At 56.9% G+C, this 22,110-nt stretch overlaps 1 protein-coding gene across 2 annotated transcripts in view; it reads right to left on the bottom strand.

Moving 5' to 3' along the window:
- NECTIN4 (nectin cell adhesion molecule 4) overlaps positions 1-22,110 on the bottom strand; it is a 49,506-nt gene that overhangs the window by 10,693 nt on the left and 16,703 nt on the right. Inside the window, exons 1-4 of one of the 2 annotated variants that reach the window (XM_075908138.1) lie at positions 15,160-15,270; positions 4,219-4,572; positions 3,214-3,504; positions 2,605-2,725 (exon numbers count right to left, since the gene is read on the bottom strand). In XM_075908138.1, coding sequence (XP_075764253.1) covers positions 2,605-2,725; positions 3,214-3,504; positions 4,219-4,549 — 743 coding nt within the window. In that variant the 5' untranslated portion in view covers positions 4,550-4,572; positions 15,160-15,270. Of the gene's footprint in view, positions 1-2,604; positions 2,726-3,213; positions 3,505-4,218; positions 4,573-15,159; positions 15,271-22,110 lie in introns of those variants that run through there. The other variant, XM_075908137.1, reaches the window with a different exon arrangement.

Below are 22,110 nucleotides of genomic sequence, written 5' to 3'. Positions count from 1 at the left end.
ATCACACACAGTCACTCTTGAGTGTGGGCCTGCACATGCTCCCAGACCCAAACACACGTGACCACACGTGGTGAGTCCATGGGGTGCCGTGCCACCCAAACAGATCCTTTCCCTTTGCCCTCTGCAGCCCTCGCTGGCCCTATTAACTCTTTAGTTGCTGCTCTGCTGGGAAGCACGTATCCCTTTGGCCCCATTTCAGGCCTACCCTGAAGTTGGGGGCTTGGGGCCCACAAGGCCAGGTGCAGAGGTTCAAGTCTTAGAGCCCCCAGGAGGTTGGCCCCTTGGCCACCCCCCCAGCTCAGGAAGTCCCCAGGGATGCCTGTGGAGCCCTGCAGCTTCTGGGAAGGGAAAGGAAAAGGGGAGGGGGGGGGGTTATCCAGAGCCCCAAAGTGTTTCATGCCTGGCTGTTGGGGACACATGGGGAGAATCTAGCACACCCAAAGGCTGACCCAGGCCAGTGTCCCATGGCATCCCAATCAAAAGCTCTCTCCTAGCAGGGCATGGCCAGGTCTCCTTCAGGGCAGAGCCGGAGGGAGCCTTGCTATGTAGGGTTGCCAGGGTCCGGTATTCTACCGGACAGTCGGGTATTTGCGCTCTTTGTCTAGTAAAAAAAATCAGAGAACACCAAACATGTGCAATGTCCGGTATTCTCTGATTTTTCCGGCTGCGCACCGGACGGAAGCCTGGTGGGGGCGGAGGAAGCGGCTGCTGGAAGGCGGGCCCATGATCAGCGCTAGGAGCCTGTGTCTCCCCTGCCCCCACCAGGCTTCTGCGCAATCAGTCTCCCAGTGCCGATCGTGGCCCCGCCTCCCAGCTGACACTCCCAGGCTGGGAGGTGGGGCCACGATCACCACTCCTGGCGCATCAGAAGCCTAGAGGGGGCGGGGGGAGTGGTTGGGATTTTTTTTTTTTTTGATTGACCAAAATACCGCATGTCTGGTATTTTGGGGGGACCATCTGGCGATCCTACTTGCTAGCCCCACACTCCCTTCTACTGCCCCTTTGCCTCTCCGCTGGGCAGGTGCATTTGGCCCCGGGGCTGCCTCCTGTGACCAACAGCATGCCCCAGAAGGCCCAAGACAACTCAGATGGCTGGGAGATGACTCAATGTTTATGGAGCATTGAGCCTCATTTGGAAAGGCTCCATGGGTGCTTTGCACTCCAGCTTCCCGGATTCCTATGCCCTGGATCATGAGTATTGTTGGCTGGGAACACAGCCGCCCGTCTGGGAATGCAAGCAAGTGGAGACCCAGTCTCGTCTGGCAGAGGAGAGGGCAATCAGGGAGAGGATATGGGATGTTAAAGGTAGATTCATTAACTAATTGAATAGTCGATGGGATTTCCATCAACTGTTCAATTAGTCTATAAGGGCACCTTCACCTTTTATACAGTTCAGAAGCGGAAGCCCTGCAGGGAGTGTGGGGCCAGCGGGGACTCACCCACTAGTCCTGCGCTACCTGCAGCATCTGAGCCTTTGGGCCTGGCAGGGCTCTTGTACATTTCAAAAGGAAGCCCCAAACATGGGGTGGGGTGCGAGTCCCCTGCAGGCCCCCTTACTCCCCGTGGGGCTCTTGTACATTTCAAAAGCAGAATGGCAGCAGAAGTGGAGACTGCTTCAGTCCCTGCTCATGCTGTTTCCCACTGTGCCTCTACCTCCTCTGCCTCCCCGCAGGGACAGTGCTGGGGAGAACCAGCTTTTAAGCCGGCTCCCCTAGCACCAGCTCCTGCTCCTTCCCCTCCCACCGCTGCCTATATCAGCAGCAAGGAAGTGACTAGTCGCATCACTAGTTGACTAGCTTCTGCTTATCGGATAGTCAACTAGTCTCCCACATACCTAGAGAAGATGGAGGTAAAATTGATTTTGCGGGCTGGAGTGAGAGGGGAAGCTCACAGCCTTAGCGTCCCCGCTGTTAGGGGCTCGCCCATGTGAAATCGAGGCTGGAACAGGCAGCCCCTTCAGGCCCTGGCAAACTTGAAACACCTCAGCTGGGGACTAATGGACTGAAATGCAGAATGTGTCACCCTACTAGAGACTGCTCAGAGCAGGTCAGACAAGCCCCTGTTGGGGATGGCCAGAAAGATCACACGGATCCTCCCATGTGTGCAGGGGACTGGACCAGGTGACCTCGCGAGGGCCCTTCCAGTTCTGTGAGTCTAGGTCACCAGCTCGCTGGTTCGGAGGCACCGGGAACAAAGACAGGCCTGTGAGCACCCATTCGCTGCAGGATTCCAGCCTGGAACCTCCACACCAGCTGTTGCCTCCTGAGCAGCAGGAGTAACTCTGCTCAGAGCTGGCGAGAGCAGGCTCTTCGGTGGGTCACATCAGTGTCTTCTATTTCCTCATGCCCATATTCCAGCTGGAGGCGGGTGGGCACCCCCTTGGAGTCTGCAGCCACGGTAGACTCTGCTATGAGACCCTGAGCCTGGTCCAGCCGAGCCCAAGGCTGGGAGGCGAGTCCAAACCTTAGGCGGCTTCTAGACTTTGGAGAGACCCCCCAACCCTCCAGCTCCAGATGGATAAAGACACACCAGCCAGTCTTCCTCTGCCCCGGGAGCGGCGCTGGGAAGGGGAGCCCTGCCAGCACGCAGGGGGCTAACACTTACCGGGTCCAGTTGTAGGTGGGCAGAGGGTTGCCCTCGCCAAGGCACTTGAGCGAGGCACCTTCCTTGCCCACGTGCCAGTCCTCCTCCTCCTCGTGCCCTCGCACAGAGGCGTCCGAGAGATCTGGACAGGGGAGGGTGACAACAGTGAGTGGGGGCGAGAGAGAAACGCCCGACGCTGGGCACCGGGGTCCTCCCTTCATCCCCCAGTTTGTGCCCTTCCCATCAGTGACCCCACCCCCACATCTGTCTGTGCAAATGTGCCCCCTGCCCCAAGCCCCCCAACTAACCTGCTGGGGCCCCACATGATCTAGGGTTCCCCATTTGCCCTTCCCCAAAGTGGGTATACACCCCCTTGCTCTAATGGGCAGGTTCTCCCAGGGGGTCTATGACTTCCTTCCCCCATGGATGTTCCCCTTGGGGGTCTGTGCCCCCCACATTGCCCCATAGCGCCCTCCCCGGGAGTGTCTGTCTCCCAAGGCGTCTGTACCCCCATGACAACTGTCAGGGTGTTTCTGCCCCTACCCTATGCCAGCTCCCTAGGGAGCCACTACTCCATGGTACTCCCCAGGGCTCTCTGCCCCCCACGCGGCCTGCTGGGGTGGGACGTACAGGCGACACTCAGCACGTGGGTGATTCTCTTCTCGTGTTGCAGCCCCGGGTGGCTGACGACGCAGGTGAGCGTCTGGCCGTTCATGCTGCGCCCGGGCACCAGGAAGAATTCGCTGGTGACGGAGGCCGAGCGGGGATGCGAGGAGCGGCGGGTGGTGTTGGCGCCGGCCACCTGCGTCTCCCAAGTCACCGTGGGCATGGGGTTGCCCTCGGCTGTACAGGAGGCAGCCAGCGTCCTCCCCTGCCCTTCTTCCAGTGGGGGGCCGGGGTTCAGGGTGGGCAGTGGGGGCACTAGGGGGAGAAAGCAGAGCGGTGAAGGGGGTGGAAAGAGCAGCACCCTCCTGGGATCCAATCTGCTCCTCCCAGAGTCTCCTGGGGTCCCACACAACCCGGCTACTGCCCCCACCCCTGGGGCCCCAAACAGTCGGGAATTTGCATCCTCCCAGGGTCTCCCGAGGGCCCACTCAGCCCGGAACTGGCACATCCCCACAGGTCCCCGTGTAGTCCAGCTACTGCCTCTTGCCCCCAACCCCTGCACAAACCAGCCACTGCCCCCCAGAGCCCCATGAAGCCCAGTAATTTCTGGCACAGGGCCCTATGCAGCCCAGCTACAGTCCCCCCCATGGAGCCCTACACAGTTGGGCTACTGCTCCCTCCCAGGACCCACTCCCAGCTCCAACTCCAGGGGGCCACTCGGGCTTGGCTCCTGCCCCCAAAAGGGCTTCCCCCTACACTCGCTGAATAGGCCTCATCCCTTTGGGTCCCATTCCTGCGACACAGGCCTGGCCCAGACACCAAGAGTTCAGGTCCCCTGCAGGCTGGGTGCCTAATGGCCAGGGCACCCCCATGTCCCCGATCTCTGCAGTGGCTTGGGGGCAGGGTGGTCTAGTGGCCTGGAGCAGGGGAGGCAGCTCGCCCCTCAGCGGGCCCAGCAGAGCCAAGGGCACCTGGGGGGTGGAGCAAGGCAGCCCCAGTGCCCAGTGGACTCCGTGCCCGGACTCTCACCCAGCACGCTGAGCGTCATGCTGCCCTCGAAGTTGCCCGAGGGGAAGGTGATGAGGCGGCATTCGTAGGCTCCCTCGTCAGCCTGCACGGCGTTCTTCAGCACGATGGCGCCGTCCTCCAGCGGCCCCGGTGCCCGCCGCAGCACCCGCCCCGCGTAGGGCTCCTGGACGTGCTCCCCGTACTCCGAGTGCAGCACGGCCATCTCCACGTTCTGCCCGCCGGCGCCCTGCTTCAGCCACGTCACCTGCACCACCTTCTCGCCCTCCTGCGCCCGGTAGCGGCACGGCAGCACCACGTCCTTGCCCAGCACCGCGGTGACGCTGCGCTCCATCTCCAGCACCCCCGCCAGGGACCCTGCCGGCACGGGAAGGGGACAGGTTAACTCACAGCCCCCAGGCAGGGAAGACCTGCCTCTCCCGCCTACAGACACAACCTCTGTGCTGGGATCAAAGGGTATGTCTAGACAACATGCCTCTGCCGACAGAGGCATGTAAAATAGGCTACCCGACGTAGTCAAAGAAGCCGGGATTTAAATATCCCCGGCTTCATTAAAATAAACATGGCCGCCACGCTGTGCTGGCTCAGCTGATCGTCGGCCCAGTGCGCGAGGCAAAACGCGGCTCGGTCGACAGGGGAAGCCTTTGTTGACCGCTTCCTTATGCCTCATGAAAGGAGGTTTACAGGAGCGGCCGACAAAGGCTTCCCCTGTCGACCGAGCCGCGTCTTGACTAGCGCGCTGGGCCGACGATCAGCTGAACCAGAACAGCGCGGCGGCCATGTTTATTTTAATGAAGCCGGGGATATTTAAATCCCGGCTTCTTTGACTATGTCGAGTAGCCTAGTTTACATGCCTCTGTCGGCAGAGGCATGTAGTCTAGACATACCCCAAGAGTCCTTTGCCTATAGAAGCTCCCATTGGCTGATAACTTCAGCCAATGGGAGCTGCACAGCCGGTGCTGAGAGTAGTGTGTGGAGAGGCCTTCCTCCACCCAGGGATATGGCTGCTTCCATGAGTGGTGCAGGGCCAGGGCAGGCAGGGAACCTGCATCAGCTACCCTGTGCTGCTGACTGGGAGCTGTCTGAGGGTATGTCTACACAGCAAAGTTATTTCAAAATAACAGCCCTTATTCCAAAATAACTTTCCTAGCATCTACACAGACAAACCGCTATTTTGAAATAAATTCAAAATAGTGGAGCACTTATTTTGAAGTTGGTAAACCTCATTCCATGAGGAATAATGCCAAATTCAAAATAGCTAATTCGAAATAAGTGCTGTGTAGACACTTATTTCGCAATGGGGGCCTCCAGCCTTCCCAGGGTGCCCTGGTGGCCACTCCAGCCTCAACCAAGAACATTTCTCTCTCTCCCTGTCTCCCCGGAGCCCTTAAAGGGGCAGACTCTGGCCACAGTGCCTGTGCCTGTGCCTGTGCCAGCTCCAAGCCTGCCAGCACAGAGCCAGCAGTCACTGCCCCATACCCAGTGGCCCCAAAACATGAACCAGCAAGCCATTGGCAGCCAGCCCTCCACCGCTCCCCAGGAGCAGTCTGCCAGCTCCCAGGAGATTACCAGGGCCTGGAGAAGGCGGGCGCCTTCCTATTCTAGGGTGGAGATCATGAACCTTATTCAGGTTTGGGGGGATGCCCCCAACGTCCATGATCGTCGCACTAGACGGAGGAACACGGCCATCTATGGTAGGATAGCTGCTAGCCTGGCCACCAAAGACCACATGCAAACCCAGGAGCAGGTTCGCATGACAATCAAGTTGGTCCAGCGAGACCCCCAACTCTGAGCCCTGAGCTTCCCCTCCCCCTTCTTCCCCTTGCTTCCCCCTTCCAGCTGCCTCCTCCCAGGTTTCCCCTTCCCCTCTCCCACCCTCTCTTCTCCCCTCTCCTGCCTCCTTTCCCCAGTTTCATCAGAGTTTCATTCCCTCCCCCCAGTTTTGTTAAATTAGGAGAGTTTGTGTTCATGAAAATACGTGTATTTTATTTGACATCAGGAAGGGGGATTAGGGAAGGGTAAGTGGAAGGATGTGAGGGAGGAATGAGGCACAAGCCCTGAGTGGGGCAGACCAGGGAGGCTCTAAGGGTATGTCTACACTACCCCCCTAGTTCGAACTAGGGGGGTAATGTATGCATACCGAACTTGCTAATGAAGCCCGGGATTTGAATTTCCCGGGCTTCATTAGCATAAAGCCGGCGCCGCCATTTTTAAAAGCCGGCTAGTGCGAACCCCGTGCCGCGCGGCTACACGCGGCACGGGCTAGATAGTTCAAACTATGTAGTTATTCCGAACTATCTGTACGCCTCGTGGAACGAAGTGTACAGATAGTTCGGAATGGCTTGTTAGTCCGAACTATCTAGCGGGGTTCGCACTAGCCGGCTTTTAAAAATGGCGGCGCCGGCTTTATGCTAATGAAGCCCGGGAAATTCAAATCCCGGGCTTCATTAGCAAGTTCGGTATGCATACATTACCCCCCTAGTTCGAACTAGGAGGGTAGTGTAGACATACCCTTAGTGCTCCTCAGGGTGGAAGCTCTCCCGCAGGGCCTCCTGGATACTGACAGCCCCCCGATGGACCTCCCGGATGGCAGGCTGCAGAAAGTGCAGTCAGGTTCGCAGCAACACATCAAAGAGAAGCACCAGAGTGCCCAGGGGCAGTTCTGGATCCATGTTGCCGAGTGTTGTGGTGTCCTGAGTGAGGGCAACCAGAGCACGCAGAGACAAAATGCTTTGCTGTCCCGCATCGAGGTAGACAAGCAAGCAGGGAAACCTGAGAACTGGCTATACAGCGGGGGGTCCCTTTAAGCACAGACCTCAGTTAGCCTCGGGCAGCAGCCCCACACAGTAATTCCTGACCTGGTGCCCTGCTGGAATTGGTTCCGGCTGGCCTTAAATGCGATTCAGAGTCCACTCAGTGTGGACGCACTATTTCGAAATAGCAAAATGCTATTTCAGAATGCATTTTGTGTGTAAACACGTTATTTCGAATTAAGCTATAACACTGTAGTGTAGACATACCCTGAGATAAGTGCCACCTAACTGCACCCTACAACTCCTCCTGCACCCCAACCCTCTGCCCCAGCCCTGAACCCCATCCTACACCCAATCTCCCGCCCAGAGTCTGCACTCTCCACCCCCTTCTGCACCCCAACCCCCTGCCCTAAGCTCAGCCCAGAGCCCCCTCCCACACGCCGAACCTCTCAGCCCCATCCCAGAACCTGCACCTCATCCCAGTGAAAGTGAGTGAGGGTGGGGGAGGGAGAGGAGAGTGAATATAAGGAGGGAGGGAGAATGGAGTGAGCAAGGGTGGGGCCTTAGAGAAAGGGCAGGGGAGGGGCGGAGCCTCAGAGGATGGGCGGAGCTAAGATGTTTGGGTTTGTGTGATTAGACAGTTGCAGCACGGGCAACACCCCTCCACACACAGTCGATCAGCTCCCATAACACCGCAGGAACAACCCAAACCACCCATGACAGATGGATCTTCCAGGGATGCGGCCAGCTGAGCTGGTCCAGACGTAGACCAGGGGCCAGTCCTACCCAAGTGGGGGGAGGGGGAACCTCTGGGCTCAGTCCATGCTAGACCAAACTGGGGCAGAGGGTCCCACTACATAGATAAGGCTCCCATTTCCCTATGGCACTAGACCTGCCCCAGAGGGGGTGGATCCTGCAGCATGCCCCTGGGAGGGGTGGGCAGTCACTGGTTCACCACCCTGACCACGGAGATGGTGAGGCACTTCCTGGGCTGTTCCCCCGTACTGGGAGCAAAGCTCTCTCAGGCAGGCCCAGGAGCGCAGCAGACTAGGAGCTGGGATTCCTGGAGCTGGTACTGATTGGCTAAGGGAACTTATGTACATCAGGTCGCCTCTTCACGCCTCAGTTTCCCCTCTTATAAAACATGGATGACTCGGCCTTGCCTCCCAGCATCCTTGTGAGGACTGAGTCCTGCTCCGAGCCCATTGCAGGGCAGGCAGGAAAGACAGGGAGAGGACTGTCATCCTGGGGTCCTTCTGTCCAGGGGATATGGTTCTCTGAAATTAGTATCAACAATCCCGTTTTACATGGGGGGAAACTGAGGCACGGGGCAGGCACATGCCTTGCCAAAGGTCACCCAGTGAGAGCCAAGAAGAGAACCCAGGAGCCCTGACACCCATGCCCATGCTGTGCCCACAAGGCACTCCTTGCTGTTCAGCCCCCAAGTACCCTTCACCCCTCAACACCCCGCAAACCTGCCCATTGAGTGGCTGTTTTGCCCACACCGTGCTGACAATAAGCTGGTCCTGGGAACAAGACCCAGGAGTTTTGACTCCCAGACCCTTGGGGTATGTCTACACTACAGCGCTAATTCGAACTAACTTAGTTCGAATTAGTTAATTCGAACTAAGCTAATTCGAACTAACGTGTCTAGAACTAAAAACTAGTTCGAATTAGCATTTTGCTAATTCGAACTAGCATGTCCACATTAAGTGGACCCTGAACCGGGCTTAAGGATGGCCGGAAGCAGTGCCAGCAGGGCATCAGAGGAGGACTTAGAGCGTGGAGATGCTGTCTCAGGATAGCCGAGGGCTGCGCTTAAAGGGACCCGACCCCCACCCCGGACACACAGTTCTCAGGGGTGCCCTGCTTGCAAACCAGTCCTGGCTTGGAGTGCCCGGAGTGCCCACACTGGGCACATCACAGCACTCGGCCATCAGACCGGCTGCACTTGCCGCAGGCTGCCATCTGGGGAGAGGGGGCAATTGGGGGGCTGCAGGAGAGCTTCCACCCCCAGAAGCCCGCAGAGCCAGCCCAGTCCTCCCCATCGGGGGCTTGTACCCCATTCCTCCCTCACCTCCTTCCACTTACCCTTCCCTAGCCCCTTTTCTTGATGTACAATATAAAGGACAATTGTGTTCAAAAATGGAATCTGTCTTTATTGAACAAAACTGGGGGAGACTGGGAAAAGGAGGTGGGAGAGGGGAAGAGAGAGGCTGGGAGAGGGGAGGGCAACTACAATGATCAGGGGTTGGGAACAGGTCCCATATGAAGAGAGGCTAAAGAGACTGGGACTTTTCAGCTTAGAAAAGAGGAGACGGAGGGGGGACAGGATAGAGGTCTCTAAAAGCAGGAGTTGGGTGGAGATGGTGCATACAGAAAAGTTCTTCATTAGTTCCCATAATAGAAGGACTAGAGGACACCAAAGCAAAGGAATGGATAGAAGGCTTCAAACTAGTAACAGAAAGTTGTTCTTCACAAAGCAAAGAGTCAACCTGTGGAACTCCTTGCTGCAGGAGGCTGTGAAGGCTACAACTAGAACAGAGTTTAAAGGGACGTGAGATCAAGTCATGGAGGTTGGGTCCATGGAGTGCTATTAGCCAGGGGGTAGGAGTGGTGTCCCTGCCCAAGGTTTGTGGAAGGCTGGAGATGGATGGCACGAGACAAATTGCTTGGTCACTGTCTTCGGTCCATCCCCTCCAGGGTCCCTAGGGTTGGCCGCTGTCGGCAGACAGGCTACTGGGCTAGATGGACCTTTGGTCTGACCCAGGACGGCCGTTGTAAGCTCAGGGCTCAGGGTCGGGGGTCTCAGTGGACCTCCTTGATTTTCATGCACACCTGCTCCTGGGTGGCCAGGCTGGCAGCTCTTCTGCCCTAGCCAGCCACTTTCCTGTGCCTAGTGCGGAGATCGTGGACGAGGTCCACGATGTCCGCATTAGCCCAGGCGGGTGCCCGCCTCTTGCGGTCCCGGGCAAGCTCCCGGGAACCGCCAGCCTGGTCCCGGGAAGAGGGGGTGGGCTGGGGGACATCGGGTGGCTGGCTCGAGCCGTGCCAGGTGCAGGGTCTGCTGGCTGGGTGCTGGTAGGCTTGCACCTGGCACGGGCACCGTAGCCAGCCCGTGCCCCTTTAAGGGGTCCGGGGCCGGGAGGGGGGCAATAGAGTTTCCCTGGTGTTGGCCAGAGTGGCCACCAGGGAAACCTGGGGAGGGCTAGCCTCCCATTAGTTCGAATTAAGGGGCTACACACCCCTTAATTTGAACTAGCTAGTTCGAACTAGGCTTAATCCTCGTAAAATGAGGTTTTCCTAGTTCGAACTAAGCGCTCCGCTAGTTCAAATTAAGTTCGAACTAGCGGAGCGCTAGTGTAGCGCCTATGAAAGTTAGTTCGAACTAACGTCCGTTAGTTCGAACTAACTTTGTAGTGTAGACATACCCTAGGGCTCTAACCACTAGTCCTCACACCATTCTAGAGCTGAGCCCAGGCACCCTGACTACCAGCCCCGGTGCACTAACCCTACTAGATCCCTGTTCCCAAATCAGAGCTGACTCAGGGCTGTCCAGCCCCATCCTTCCTCCAAGTGTTCTTGAACTCCCCACCTCTCTGCTTCTAGCTGCTGTCTCTTGTCTTACTCTCAGATTGTCAGCTTGGGAGGCCGGGGCAGGCTCTGTTCTGCATCTGTACAGCACCTAGTGCAACAAGCTCCCAACCTGTGATTGGGTGCCCAGGGGATGCTACCATAACACACCTAATAAACAATGCACAGCAGCTGCGCCATGCGGCCTGGACCATTGCTGGGGCTGCTAGGTGCTACCGTAATACACCTAATAAATCACACACAGCACCTATCCCAATGGGGCCTGCTCTGAGAAGGCTTCTAGGCCTGAATAATACACCTACGCTATATAAAGCACAGCATGGGGCTGGCCCATGGCTGGGGCTACAGTAACATAAACAATAAATAAAGGGTGGTAAACACCCGGCTGTGCGCACTGCCATCCCCGTGGGGGCGGAGATGACACATTGCTTCCTGGCCCCCAGCTGGGATCAGGCCCCACCCTGAAGCATGAGGCTGGGGATCCCCCGTGCTTGTGTGTCCTTGCGGAGGAGTCGGCTCTAATCGGTTCCTGCAAGGAAGGTGCTGAGTGTGTTTCGGCCGGGCCAGCCCGCAACACACACCACGTGCGGGAGCAGGACGTGCTGGGCTCAGACCTGGCCTCTCTCCAGCCTCAGCCACCCGCCGAGGAATGCGGCTCCTTCTGAGGAAGTGGATGGGCCAGCGAGTCCAGATAAACCGGCCTGCTCAGATACCAGGGACTGTGCAGCAGCTTGTGCGGATTCCACTCCCTTCCGCTCCCCGCAGCCGCCTCCCCGGCACCCTCACTCGAGGAGGGGAGGGGATGGCTCAGAGCTGGGCTAAGGTAGGGAGAGTCCTGCTCCGCTGGAGGGGCCCAGGCACTCCCCAGCTCTTTGGTGGCTTCCCTGGGAACTTTGGAATGGGGCTTGGCGCATTTCTCACCCAGCACGTCCCATGGTTCCCGGGGCGCCAGTCCTGTCGCCTCAGGCTAAAGGCTCAGGCAGATTCCCCCTCACCTGTCTGACTTCACAGCCACCTGCACTGGCGTCTGTCCACCCCCACCATTCCCAGCTGACATGGCACAAGGCGGAAAGATTGGGTCCCAGAGCCGGGCCAGAGATGTGGCACTTCCAGCCAGCAGCCTAGGGTTGCCAGATGGTTTCAACAAAAATAGTAGACACACTTGACATTACATCACAATGTACATGACATCTTATTTAGAAAATACTGGACGTTTACATTTTCTCATTTCTATTTTCTCAATTTGTTTCCTGGACAGAAAGCTCAAATACTGAACTGTCCAGTTCAAAACTGGACACCTGGCAACCCTAGCCAGGGAGTGCCGGGGGCAGAGTAGTTAGAGCCACCCCTGGCTAACAGGGATTTAGCCCGGAGGCTGCTCATGGTGACCTCTCTCTAGGGCAGGCCAACTGGCCCCAGGGAGGGGACAAGTTGCTTTGTTACATTCAGAAGCCATTGAAAATAACTGGTCAGAGAGTCACCTGCTGGGGACTGAGGGCCAAGTCCCTGGCTGGTGTAAATTCAGCATCTCTGGAGCCATGCTTATTGACACCACTTTTACCCCCTGAACAACAGGGAATCTCCACGGAACACCGGAAAACATCGAGTTCTAGAATGATCCCGTCCGGCAGCTGGGGTTCTAGATTGGCCCGTTCCACTCCCCAGGGTTCTAGATTCAGAACAGCCGTTTGGGATTCCAAGCTCTGCGTGGCTTTGGAAAAACCTGCGTCCTTCACCACTGCTGCTTTTCTATTATTCATGACTCATTATGACGCCGTGCTGCTTTCCACTGAACTGCAAACTGATGGCTTTTTTAATCTCCTTCCAAATTCTGATCAAGTGAAAAATGGCTCCAGAAAACTTAAAACAAACTTTCTTTTTCTTTTTAAAGTAAAGATCTGGTGAAACCCCAAAGGCCCCTCACCCTGGACCCTCCCATCACAGCTCTGAAAGGCATTGGCCTGGCCTAGGAATGAGTCTATTCCCTTGCTGATAGAGGGTGGAATTCCCAGGTTGTAATTATAGACTAACGAAACATGTAGATGGTATCATGAGCTTTCGTGGGTACAACCCATTCTTCAGATAATCAAAGTTATGAGTTGGGGATATGAAAACTCGAAATAAATAGGAGAAGGGGCGAGGAGGGGGGAGAGAAAAAAAGGGAGGAGTGGGAGGGAGACAGAGCATCATTAAGTATCTGGAGAATGGGTACTTAAACCTAAGCAGATAAAAATCAAAGTCAATAGATAGATTCCTAAAACAGGAAGAATACCACTCAGGGAGCTGTTAGCACCTTCAGTGGTTATTAAGTAGGTAGAGTCCCCACCAGCTCATATCCCCAACTCATAACTCCGGTCATCTGAAGAAGTGGGCTGTGCCCACGAAAGCTCATGATACCAGCTACATGTTTTATCAGTCTATAAAGTGCTACCAGACTGTTTGTTGTTTTTTTCAGTAACAGACTAACTCAGCTACCCCCTGAAGCTCTAGGTTGTAATTGTTATTTGAGGCAGGGACACGAATCTGATGATCGTAGATTTTGAAGCTAAGGGAATGTGCAATCATCTCATATGAGCGTTGGTAGCTCACAAATTCCAGTTCCCCCTAATAACTTGTGTTTGGCTAAAGCAGGGGTGGGGAACCCTTTCTGGGTCGGGGGCTGCTGATCCACGGAAAAATCAGACGGGGGCTGCACACAAGTGAGACGCAAACCCTGAGCCTTGAGGGCTAGATCCAGGCAAACTAAGGGGGCAGCCCCTGGGTTATAGCGTATTTTCCAGGAGAGCATCTGCTTGGCATCTGAAGACACCACAAGATGGAGAATTCACCACTTCTCTTGGGAATTTGTTCTACGGGTCAGTCACCCGCAATCTCGGCCTTGATATTTAGACCTTGACTGCCTTTAACTTCCAGCCATTCATTCTTGTTCTGCCTTTCTTCACTAACGAGCCTGTTAGTACTCAGCATTTTTTCCCAGGCTTTTACACCATGGTCAAATCACAGGATAGGTAAATCATATATACAGTTTGCGCAGGAATAAATACATAAATCGTCCAATCAGAGAACAGCAGCCAGGCCATTTGACGTAATGTATCCAGCCCACAGCACGAATTGCAGATCTCACCGCTGAATATCGGTGGGATCCTCAGCAGACACTCAGTGCAACTTTCGCTTTTAGGAAGTATGTGAATGTGAGCATCTGTGCTAAAAATGCAGCGAGCGAGGATTCGCACTACCAGCCCCACAGCCCAGTAACGGCCCCATCCAGGTACATGAAAGGATCACACTTGCATGGGTGGCTCGAAGGAACAGGGTGTTCCCTGGGATCCAACAGTTTGGCAAAAGTGAAAACCTCAGCTGGGGCTGGGGCATGGGGAGGCTACTGGGATGACCCAATGACAAAACACCCACTGGTTCTGCTGGGGCCAGAGTTTGACACCAGCTGCAATCCCTCCACCACACCTGCAAAGTGCAACCCTTCACTTTCCATCTAACTGCACACTGCAAATCCCACGTCCCACCCAATCACACACTGAAAACCCCATGTCTCACCCAATCAGGGCAGGCCCATAACATTTTCACACCTGAAGCGGGGAGCTCAAATGGCGCCCCCATGCCCTCTCACTTGGGCCAAAATTTTGAAAGGTCTCAATTGCTCCGGCACAGCACTCCACCATCTCTGTACATCTAGAGCAGAGAGAATACACATGCACCAGCAGCAGACACAATTTTCTACTCTCTGGGTCCAAGTGGCACCCTCCCCACAATCTGGCACTTGAGGCATCCGCCTCAGTTCGCTTCATGGTAAGGCCAGCCCTGCACCCAATCACATGCTGCAAACTCCAAACTATGCCGCATTCCTCCCACGTCCCACCCAATCACACACTGCAATCCCTCATGTCCCACCCAATTGCACACTGCAATTCCCCTGCATTCCCCCCACGTCCCACCCAATCACACGCTGCAATCCCCCTGCATTCCCCCCACGTCCCACCCAATCACACGCTGCAATCCCTCACATCCCACCCAATCACACGCTGCAATCCCTCATGTCCCACCCAATCACACACTGCAATCCCCCTGCATTCTACCCGTCCCACCCAATCACACGCTGCAATCCCTCACGTCCCACCCAATCACACGTGCAAACCCCCACATCCTGCCAAATCACCCATTCCACTGCAGTCTTGTCCCATGCTGCAGTACCTCACCGCCCCTCTTCATCCCCTACCCAAGCCCCGACAATTCCCACCCCTGCGAGCTGGGTTGGGATTGTCCTCATTTTACAGAGGCAGAGCAAGGGGCTGGGCTTGCCCAGTAAGTCAGTGGCAGAGCTGGAATTGAACCTTTGCACTCTCCAGCACAAGCCAACAGCAGCGCTCCCTGTGATGTGCAGCCCAGAGCCATGCAGCAAACCTCCCCAGGCCAATGTCAACACCCTGTGTTTGTGCAGCCTCCAGGAGAGACAACACAGCAGTGAGCTTGAGTCTCAGGCGACAGAGCGCCCAGCCAAGCCAACACCTCCATCCCCCACGCTCTTGCGCCATCCATGGTGACCGGCGCCCTCCCCAGAAACACCACGGAGGCAAATAGGGACCTGCCAAGAAGTGCAGACGCTCGCAGCCTCAGGATATGTTGCATTGCCGGGGCTCTCTCCTGTTGTCAGTGCAGCACTGCTGGGGCTCTCTCCGGTTGTCAGTGCAGCACTGCCGGGGCTCTCTCCGGTTGTCAGTGCAGCACTTCCAGGGCTCTCTCCTGTTGTCAGTGCAGCACTGCCGGGGCTCTCTCCGGTTGTCAGTGCAGCACTGCCGGGGCTCTCTCCGGTTGTCAGTGCTGCACTGCCGGGGCTCTCTCCGGTTGTTAGTGCAGCACTGCCGGGGCTCTCTCCGGTTGTGAGTGTTGCACTGCCAGGGATCTCTCCAGTTGTCAGTGTTGCACTGCCAGGGCTCTCTCCAGTTGTGAGTGTTGCACTGCCAGGGATCTCTCCGGTTGTTAGTGTAGCACTGCCGGGGCTCTCTCCGGTTGTTAGTGTTGCACTGCCGGGGCTCTCTCCGGTTGTTAGTGCAGCACTGCCGGGGCTCTCTCCGGTTGTTAGTGTTGCATTGCCAGGGCTCTCTTCGGTTGTCAGTGTTGCACTGCCGGGGCTCTCTCCAGTTGTTAGTGCAGCACTGCCGGGGCTCTCTCCAGTTAGGGTCTGGGCAGGGTCCTGATCTTGGTTGGGGGTTGGGTGGCACTTTGTGTAGGGGGCCTAGGCCAGGGCTGGGCAAGATGCAGCCCAGGGGCCGGATCTGGCCCGCCTAACACTTTGATCTGGTCCCTGGGCTGCATCTGGCTGTTTCCTATTTTATACCCTGCTGCCCATGCCACCGAATTTCAAAGCGGTGGCTCAGGTGGCAGGATACTGTTTAAATGGCTTCCAGTTCCAGTGCTACCCTGGCAGGGGTCAGAGCCATGAGCCCTTTAAATAGCCACAGCAACCCTAGGCCGCTCCCAGGCCACACGGTACCAGTGGGGCTGGGAGTCCTCTGCTGTGTTTTAAATTCAAAGCCTCCAGCCCCAGACAACTCTGGGGGGAGGACAGACCCCCATCCCCACCCCTTCCACCAAGGCCCTGCCTCTTCCGCAGCAAAACTCATTAAGTGCCTGCCTGCAAAAATGACTGCCTGGCCTAGGCCCTGCTGCGATGCCAACAATAAATATGTGGCACAGTTTTGTAATAAACCCTAACCTGTACGGCGCCTGTTCAGGGTAGATGTCAAAACGCTTTTACAAAGCCAGTGGGTGTAACTATTGCTACATTACACACACGGAAACTGAGGCACAGGAAGGGAAGTGACTCATCTACTGTCACCCAGCAGAAAGCTCAGAGCAGAAACCTGGTTTCCTGCATCCCAGTCCAGGGTGCTACCCACTAGACCATGTGGCTTCCTTGTGCATTTCAGAGACACATTCTCAGTCCCCGGGGATCTGCTGCCAGCGGAGGGATAGTAATAAATATGAGCCGTTCTTTGCCCTTCCCTGGCATCTCCCCTGCTCCTGCTTGACGCGCCTTCACTCATCAGCCCCAGTCCTGCTCTGCGAGGCAGCCTGCCCAGGCATTCGGATGCCACCCGCTCCATGTGTCTGGCTGGGAAGCGTGTGGGCTGGATGGGGAGTTGCCTGGTTGGCACCTTGCTCTGCCCCCTCAGAGCAGCTATGGGGAACCCAGGAGCTCTTCATACAGGGGGGCCGACAGACTTGACCGACTGGGCAAGGGGGGGGGGCACCCCTGAGAGGGGTGTGGCCTTGGGTGGAAGGGACAGGGCTGGGGCAACACTGCACAGAGCATGCCACACGCCCCCCACCCCCGCCCTCAAAGCCACCCGGCCCTTCGATTTAAAGGGCCCCGGCTCAGCCCTTTTGAAGCACCAGGCCCCCCGTTGCCCTCCCCTGTCGGCAAAGCGGTGCCTTGCTTGCATGCACCCTACCGTGCTCTCTGGGAGGGACTCAGAGCAAGGTTTGGGGGGGGGGGTGGATAATGTGACACTGCAGCCCAAAGGGCTAGCGGGCTCCTGCAATGCCCAAACTGGGGACTTGCGTGGGAGCAGAGAGGGGATTGTACCGCTGGGGCGACAGCTCTGGTGCCCACAATTCAGGGGGGTTGCTAAAGTGAAGAGGGCTCAGAGCAGAGCCGGGGGAATGGTGAAAGGGGTAGAAACCTGCCTAGCAGGGCCAGACGCCCGGAGTCCGTCTCTGGAGCTTACCACGGAGCGGCGGACGGGGTGACGACGACAGGCTGGAAGTGCCCACGTGGGGAACTCATCGATAATCACGGGCGCTTTGATCCCGCAGCCAAAGTGCAATGGCTGGAAGCTGGAGCGGGACAAACCCAGGCTGGGCATAAGGTGCCTTTTAACTGGGAGAGTAAGTAGCCCTGGGAACCATGGCCCCGGGGCGTGGTGGAGGCTCCATCTCCAGAAGGGCTGTTGAGAGGGGAGGGTCTCTGGCCTGGGTCGTGTGGGGGGAGGGTCAGACCAGATGATCACAGTGCTCCCTTCTGGCCTGGGAATCTGGGACTCACTCCCACCCGCAGACCCACATGCCCGGGTGTCTGCTGCCTGAGCCACTATGTCGAAACGGAGCGCCGCCCCTCCCCCTGTTCCCGCTGCCCCAGCACCCCCAGGATCGCCCCCTGCAGCCAGCGGCAAGGAAGAAATAGCCCTGGCAAGAAAACCGGGGCCCTGCTCTTTCCCCACAAGTACAGACCTAGAGCACGGGGTGAGCTCCAGGCCCTCAGACCCACCGTGCCAACAGCACCAAGGGCAAGATCCCTTTCTTCCCCCAGGCACTACTACTTCCCAGCGCTTCTAGTACTACTCAACCATCCCTAGGCAGGGTCGGTCTTTGTAGCCCTCTAATGGCCGACCCACTGACCAGGCTATGAGTCTACTACTGCTGCCCGCCAGGGGACTTCCTCTCCTGAGTCAAACCTCATTGCTGGGCCCCATAGGGTCATTCAAGCAGTGCTAAAGCCGTTTGTTTCTCAGAATGCTCGCCTGCCTAAAGGGGGCGGGGCAGAGAGGGCTGTGGTTTGCTTGAGAACAAAAGGAGCTTTTGGAAGGAGCCTCATCTGCCCTGTCTGAGTCTGGACCATGAGACCAACCTGCTTTGGGTGACGGGGAATCAGGCTGCACCCCTTTCATTTGGGAGAAAGGGACACGGGACTTGCCAGACCAGGGGCCCATCTAGCCCGGTATCCCGGCTCTGACAGCATCCAGGCCAGGGGACTAGAAACCCCCTAGTGGTCAACAATGGAATAACCTGCCCAGAAGGGAACTCCCTCGCCTTCTCCCCAGTCCCTGTCTCAAGCCTCTGCCTCCTTCCCCTGCTGTTGTCGCACACCCCACAGCAAGCACAGACTGGGAGAGGGCAGATGGGATCCAAACCCACAAGCTTCAGAACATTGACAACGTCCCCAGGTTTTTGGAACCTCAGGATCAGGCCCCGCCCCTCGCTGCTGCCCTGGCGAACTGTCCACCGGGCAAGCGAGAGACCTTGCCCCACTGATCTTGGGGGACCCAGCCAGTATTCTGTCAAGCCTACCACACCAGGGCAAAGGGGGGTCAGCCCAGAACGCCTCCCTGACTCAGACACCATTGGAAAAGCCAACCCACTGCGTGCCCACGTGGCTTCCGGAGGCTGTGGCTTCCGGAGGCTTCCCATTCCCTCACCATTCCTGTTGCCTGGGAACTAAATGCCCCACTGTAGCGGAGGCTCGTATGCGAAAATGGTTGCAAATGTGCAGCTCCACACATTACCCTTAACTCTGCCCCTGCATCCCTGAATCCCTGCCCCTGAATCCTCTGAACTCTCATTCATGCTTAAATTCAACACTTTACGCCTGAGTTTGAATAAAGAATCTAATTACCTTACCCATTACAAAGATAGCTTCCCCAATTATCACCTCTAATATCATTAGCTCACAGACATTTACCTTCACACCCCCCCCCCTCGCATCCCCCTTCTGTTCTGAAATGTGATTTGTCCTTTTCATATGTGTTCATTTTTTTAATTGTATCCTTTGGTATATATGGTTGTGACAATTTTCTTCCACTATTTGATCTGAGGAAGTGGGTCTGGCCCACGAAAGCTCATCACCTAATAAACCATCTTGTTAGTCTTTAAAGTGCTACATAGTCCTGTTTTTTGATTCACCTGCATCCCTCGTGCATCTTCCTCACTGACCCAGAGTCCCCATCCCAACACCACAAATGTGGACACTCCTATGCCCCCTGTTGCGAGCTACAACTCTCTCCTCACCCTCCCAATGCTCCCCCATCCAGCTGGACCCCTCTGACCTCCTAGCAGAGGAGCACGCATCCTTACACTGAGCACAAGAGCCTTCACTAGCACAGGGCCCATGTTCAGCCACAGAACAGGAGAGGAACCACACAGCACTACACTATGCTAAGCCCAAGCCACAGGGCACATCAGAAGTCTGCAGCGACGGGACAGAACTGAGTGCAAACAAGCGCACAGCGGCTCACCTGCTCTCCTGGGTCTGGCCCATGCATTCAGAACCGTGGGATCTGGCAGGTGATTCTCTCTATCACATCGGTCGGCGCACAGCCCCCTTTCTGCAGCTGGGGGAGTGCGTTTCCAACTGTTCACATCTTTCTAGGATCCATCGATAACACCCCAACCTCAGCTCCCAAGCCACCGGCGACAGAAAAGGCTCAATTCCATCTGGATCGAGAGCCAGATTGGTAAAGGTATGTCGGTGCCTGATAGATGCCGAGTAGTTTCCAAGACACCTACATGAATCTGGCATCTGATTCCCTGTGACTTGCCAGAGGAGGTTTGCAAAGGGAAGCCAGCGCGACTGTCACCCCAGAATCCGGGGGCACACACCCCACCCCCTTGCCCACTGCTGTGGTGTCCATGTTACATGCAGGGTACTTCCACTGCGTTTAGCTTAACTGACCGATCGCAGCCCCCTTTTGGCCTCAGAGGGAGATTTCCTAGCAGGGCCTGGGGCTGGCCCCACGCGACTTCGGCTGGCCTGTCATGAAATGCACAAGCAGTTGCCCAGGCAGGTTTGCAAGACTGTCGAGCAGCCAGAAAAGGGGCAGATGCCGGGGACCTGGGCCGCAAGGGGATCTGGGCCTTTACCTGCTGGCCCTAGGTGCGCTGGAACAAACAGCGACGGCCCAAGAGGCTTCTGGGAGCCCAGCCCCGCCCTGGATGAGCTGAGAGCGCCGTGCGTCAGCAGTTGCTGTATGACATCGTTCCACACCCAGGGCAGGAAGTGGCCTCCAGCGCCAGGAACCGCACCCCCCTGCACTTGGACCCTGGCGGGAGCTCCAAACACTTGGCTTCTTCTGCACTTTGTGCACCCCAGCCCAGAGCCTGCCTCTGGTTTGCGCTCTGGAGCAAAGCCCTGGTGTTCCAATCAGCTGTGGAGCTGGCTCCACTTGCAGCCTGTCCCCCCAGGGTGACTCCACCAAAACTGAGCCAATCAAATGGAATTGCACCCTAGTGCGTGAGAAAGGAGCAGCCAAACCAGAAAAACCAGCTCTCTGCCCCGGTCAATTTCCTTTAACTCTGTCATCCCCGGCCAGCTGCAATGCTGAGAAGCCTTCTGCCCCGGTTGGGGAGCGTCCAAAAGGGAATGGAAACTGGGTCAGTCTTAGCCACTGTGTCTGCTTCCCAGCGCCTTGGCTGCACCAGCAGAATCAGACCTGCCATTCCCTACCAATGGGAGAGGCTTGTCTGGAGCGACACGGAAGAGTTAGTTTAGACAGAGCTCGGGTCCTTCCAGTATCTCTCAGCAGGAAGTGCTGTGGGGACATGGGGCAGGAGCCCTGGCTGCAGGAGAAGTTCCCGGTTAGTTCCTCCCAGGATCTTCCAGCAGGAGGCGCTGCAGAGCATGCGCCATCGGCCTCGGGAGGAGCTCACATTAGAAAGGGAGACAGCTGAACTGGAATTCATTTGCACATTCCGCATTAGCAACTTAGGACTGAATAAGGATCTCAGCGGGCCAACCCACTACACAGGCAATTTCCCCTCTCTGGATATTCACATCTTCAGACCCAGTGCTGGGAATGACTCACTTCTCCCTGGACTTGATTAGCTTCATTCACACAAGCAACTTCTCCCATATATACACCCCTATTCTGTAACCTCCACTCCCATTCCTCTGACGAAGTGGGTTTTACCCACAAAAGCTGATGCCCTAATACAGCTGTTGGTCTCTAAGATGCCACAGAACTCCTCGTTGTCCTTCCTACAGCGCCAGCTCTGCAAGCAGGGACTGCAGCAGGCTGGGAGTGCCCATTGTCGGGGTCAAGCCTCAATTGTCTCTGGGGCTGGAGACCTGGCCACGCTCCCCACCCTGGGAAATGGAAACCAACCTGGCTCCTGAAATCCTCCATAGCCCTCCCATGGCAGGTGGCCCTCCCTGCCCTGCAGAGGAACGTGGGGTATGCCACACACACGCCACACACACGCATGTAAGTGGCCACTCGCAGCAGGTGAGATGGGAAGGGCCAAGCTCTGCTGGGGGAACTGGGGGATCCCTCCTCCACCCCCCGATGCCTGCTGTGGGGAACCCATCACCTCTCTATGCTGTGTGAAACTTGGCAAGGCCCTGGCTGCTGGCTGCAGGGAGCCCTGCTACATGCCAAGAGCTCACCCAGCCCATCCGGCCCGCCTGTCTCCCCGGCCTCCCTCTCTGTTACCGTAGCTAGGGCCGCTGTAAACAGAACCGCCCTGGCCTGGCACAAACAGGGGTGGGGCCGGCGCCTGGGGATTCCTGGCTCTTCCTCGCCACCGCTGGGGAAGCCCACAGCCAGATGGGATTCAGCTGCTCCTGCCCATGGGAGTGGTGGTGCAGGCGTGACCCCGGTCCTCCTCCATCCCTGCAGCTGGGTATTAGGTCACATCCTGGGGCTGTTCTTGGGCCCAGGCGGCAGAGCTGGGGCAATGGGGTCCATTCTCCGTGGGGCAGGCAAAGCAATGCCCCCTGCCCTGCTCTCATTGGAACCTCCCACACCATTGCCCCAGCTTC

Source organism: Pelodiscus sinensis, chromosome 24 (genome assembly GCF_049634645.1).
Source record: "Pelodiscus sinensis isolate JC-2024 chromosome 24, ASM4963464v1, whole genome shotgun sequence".
NCBI lineage: Eukaryota > Metazoa > Chordata > Testudines > Trionychidae > Pelodiscus > Pelodiscus sinensis.
Note: the sequence above shows the minus strand (reverse complement) of the source record. Positions and strands in the feature narration are given on the sequence as shown.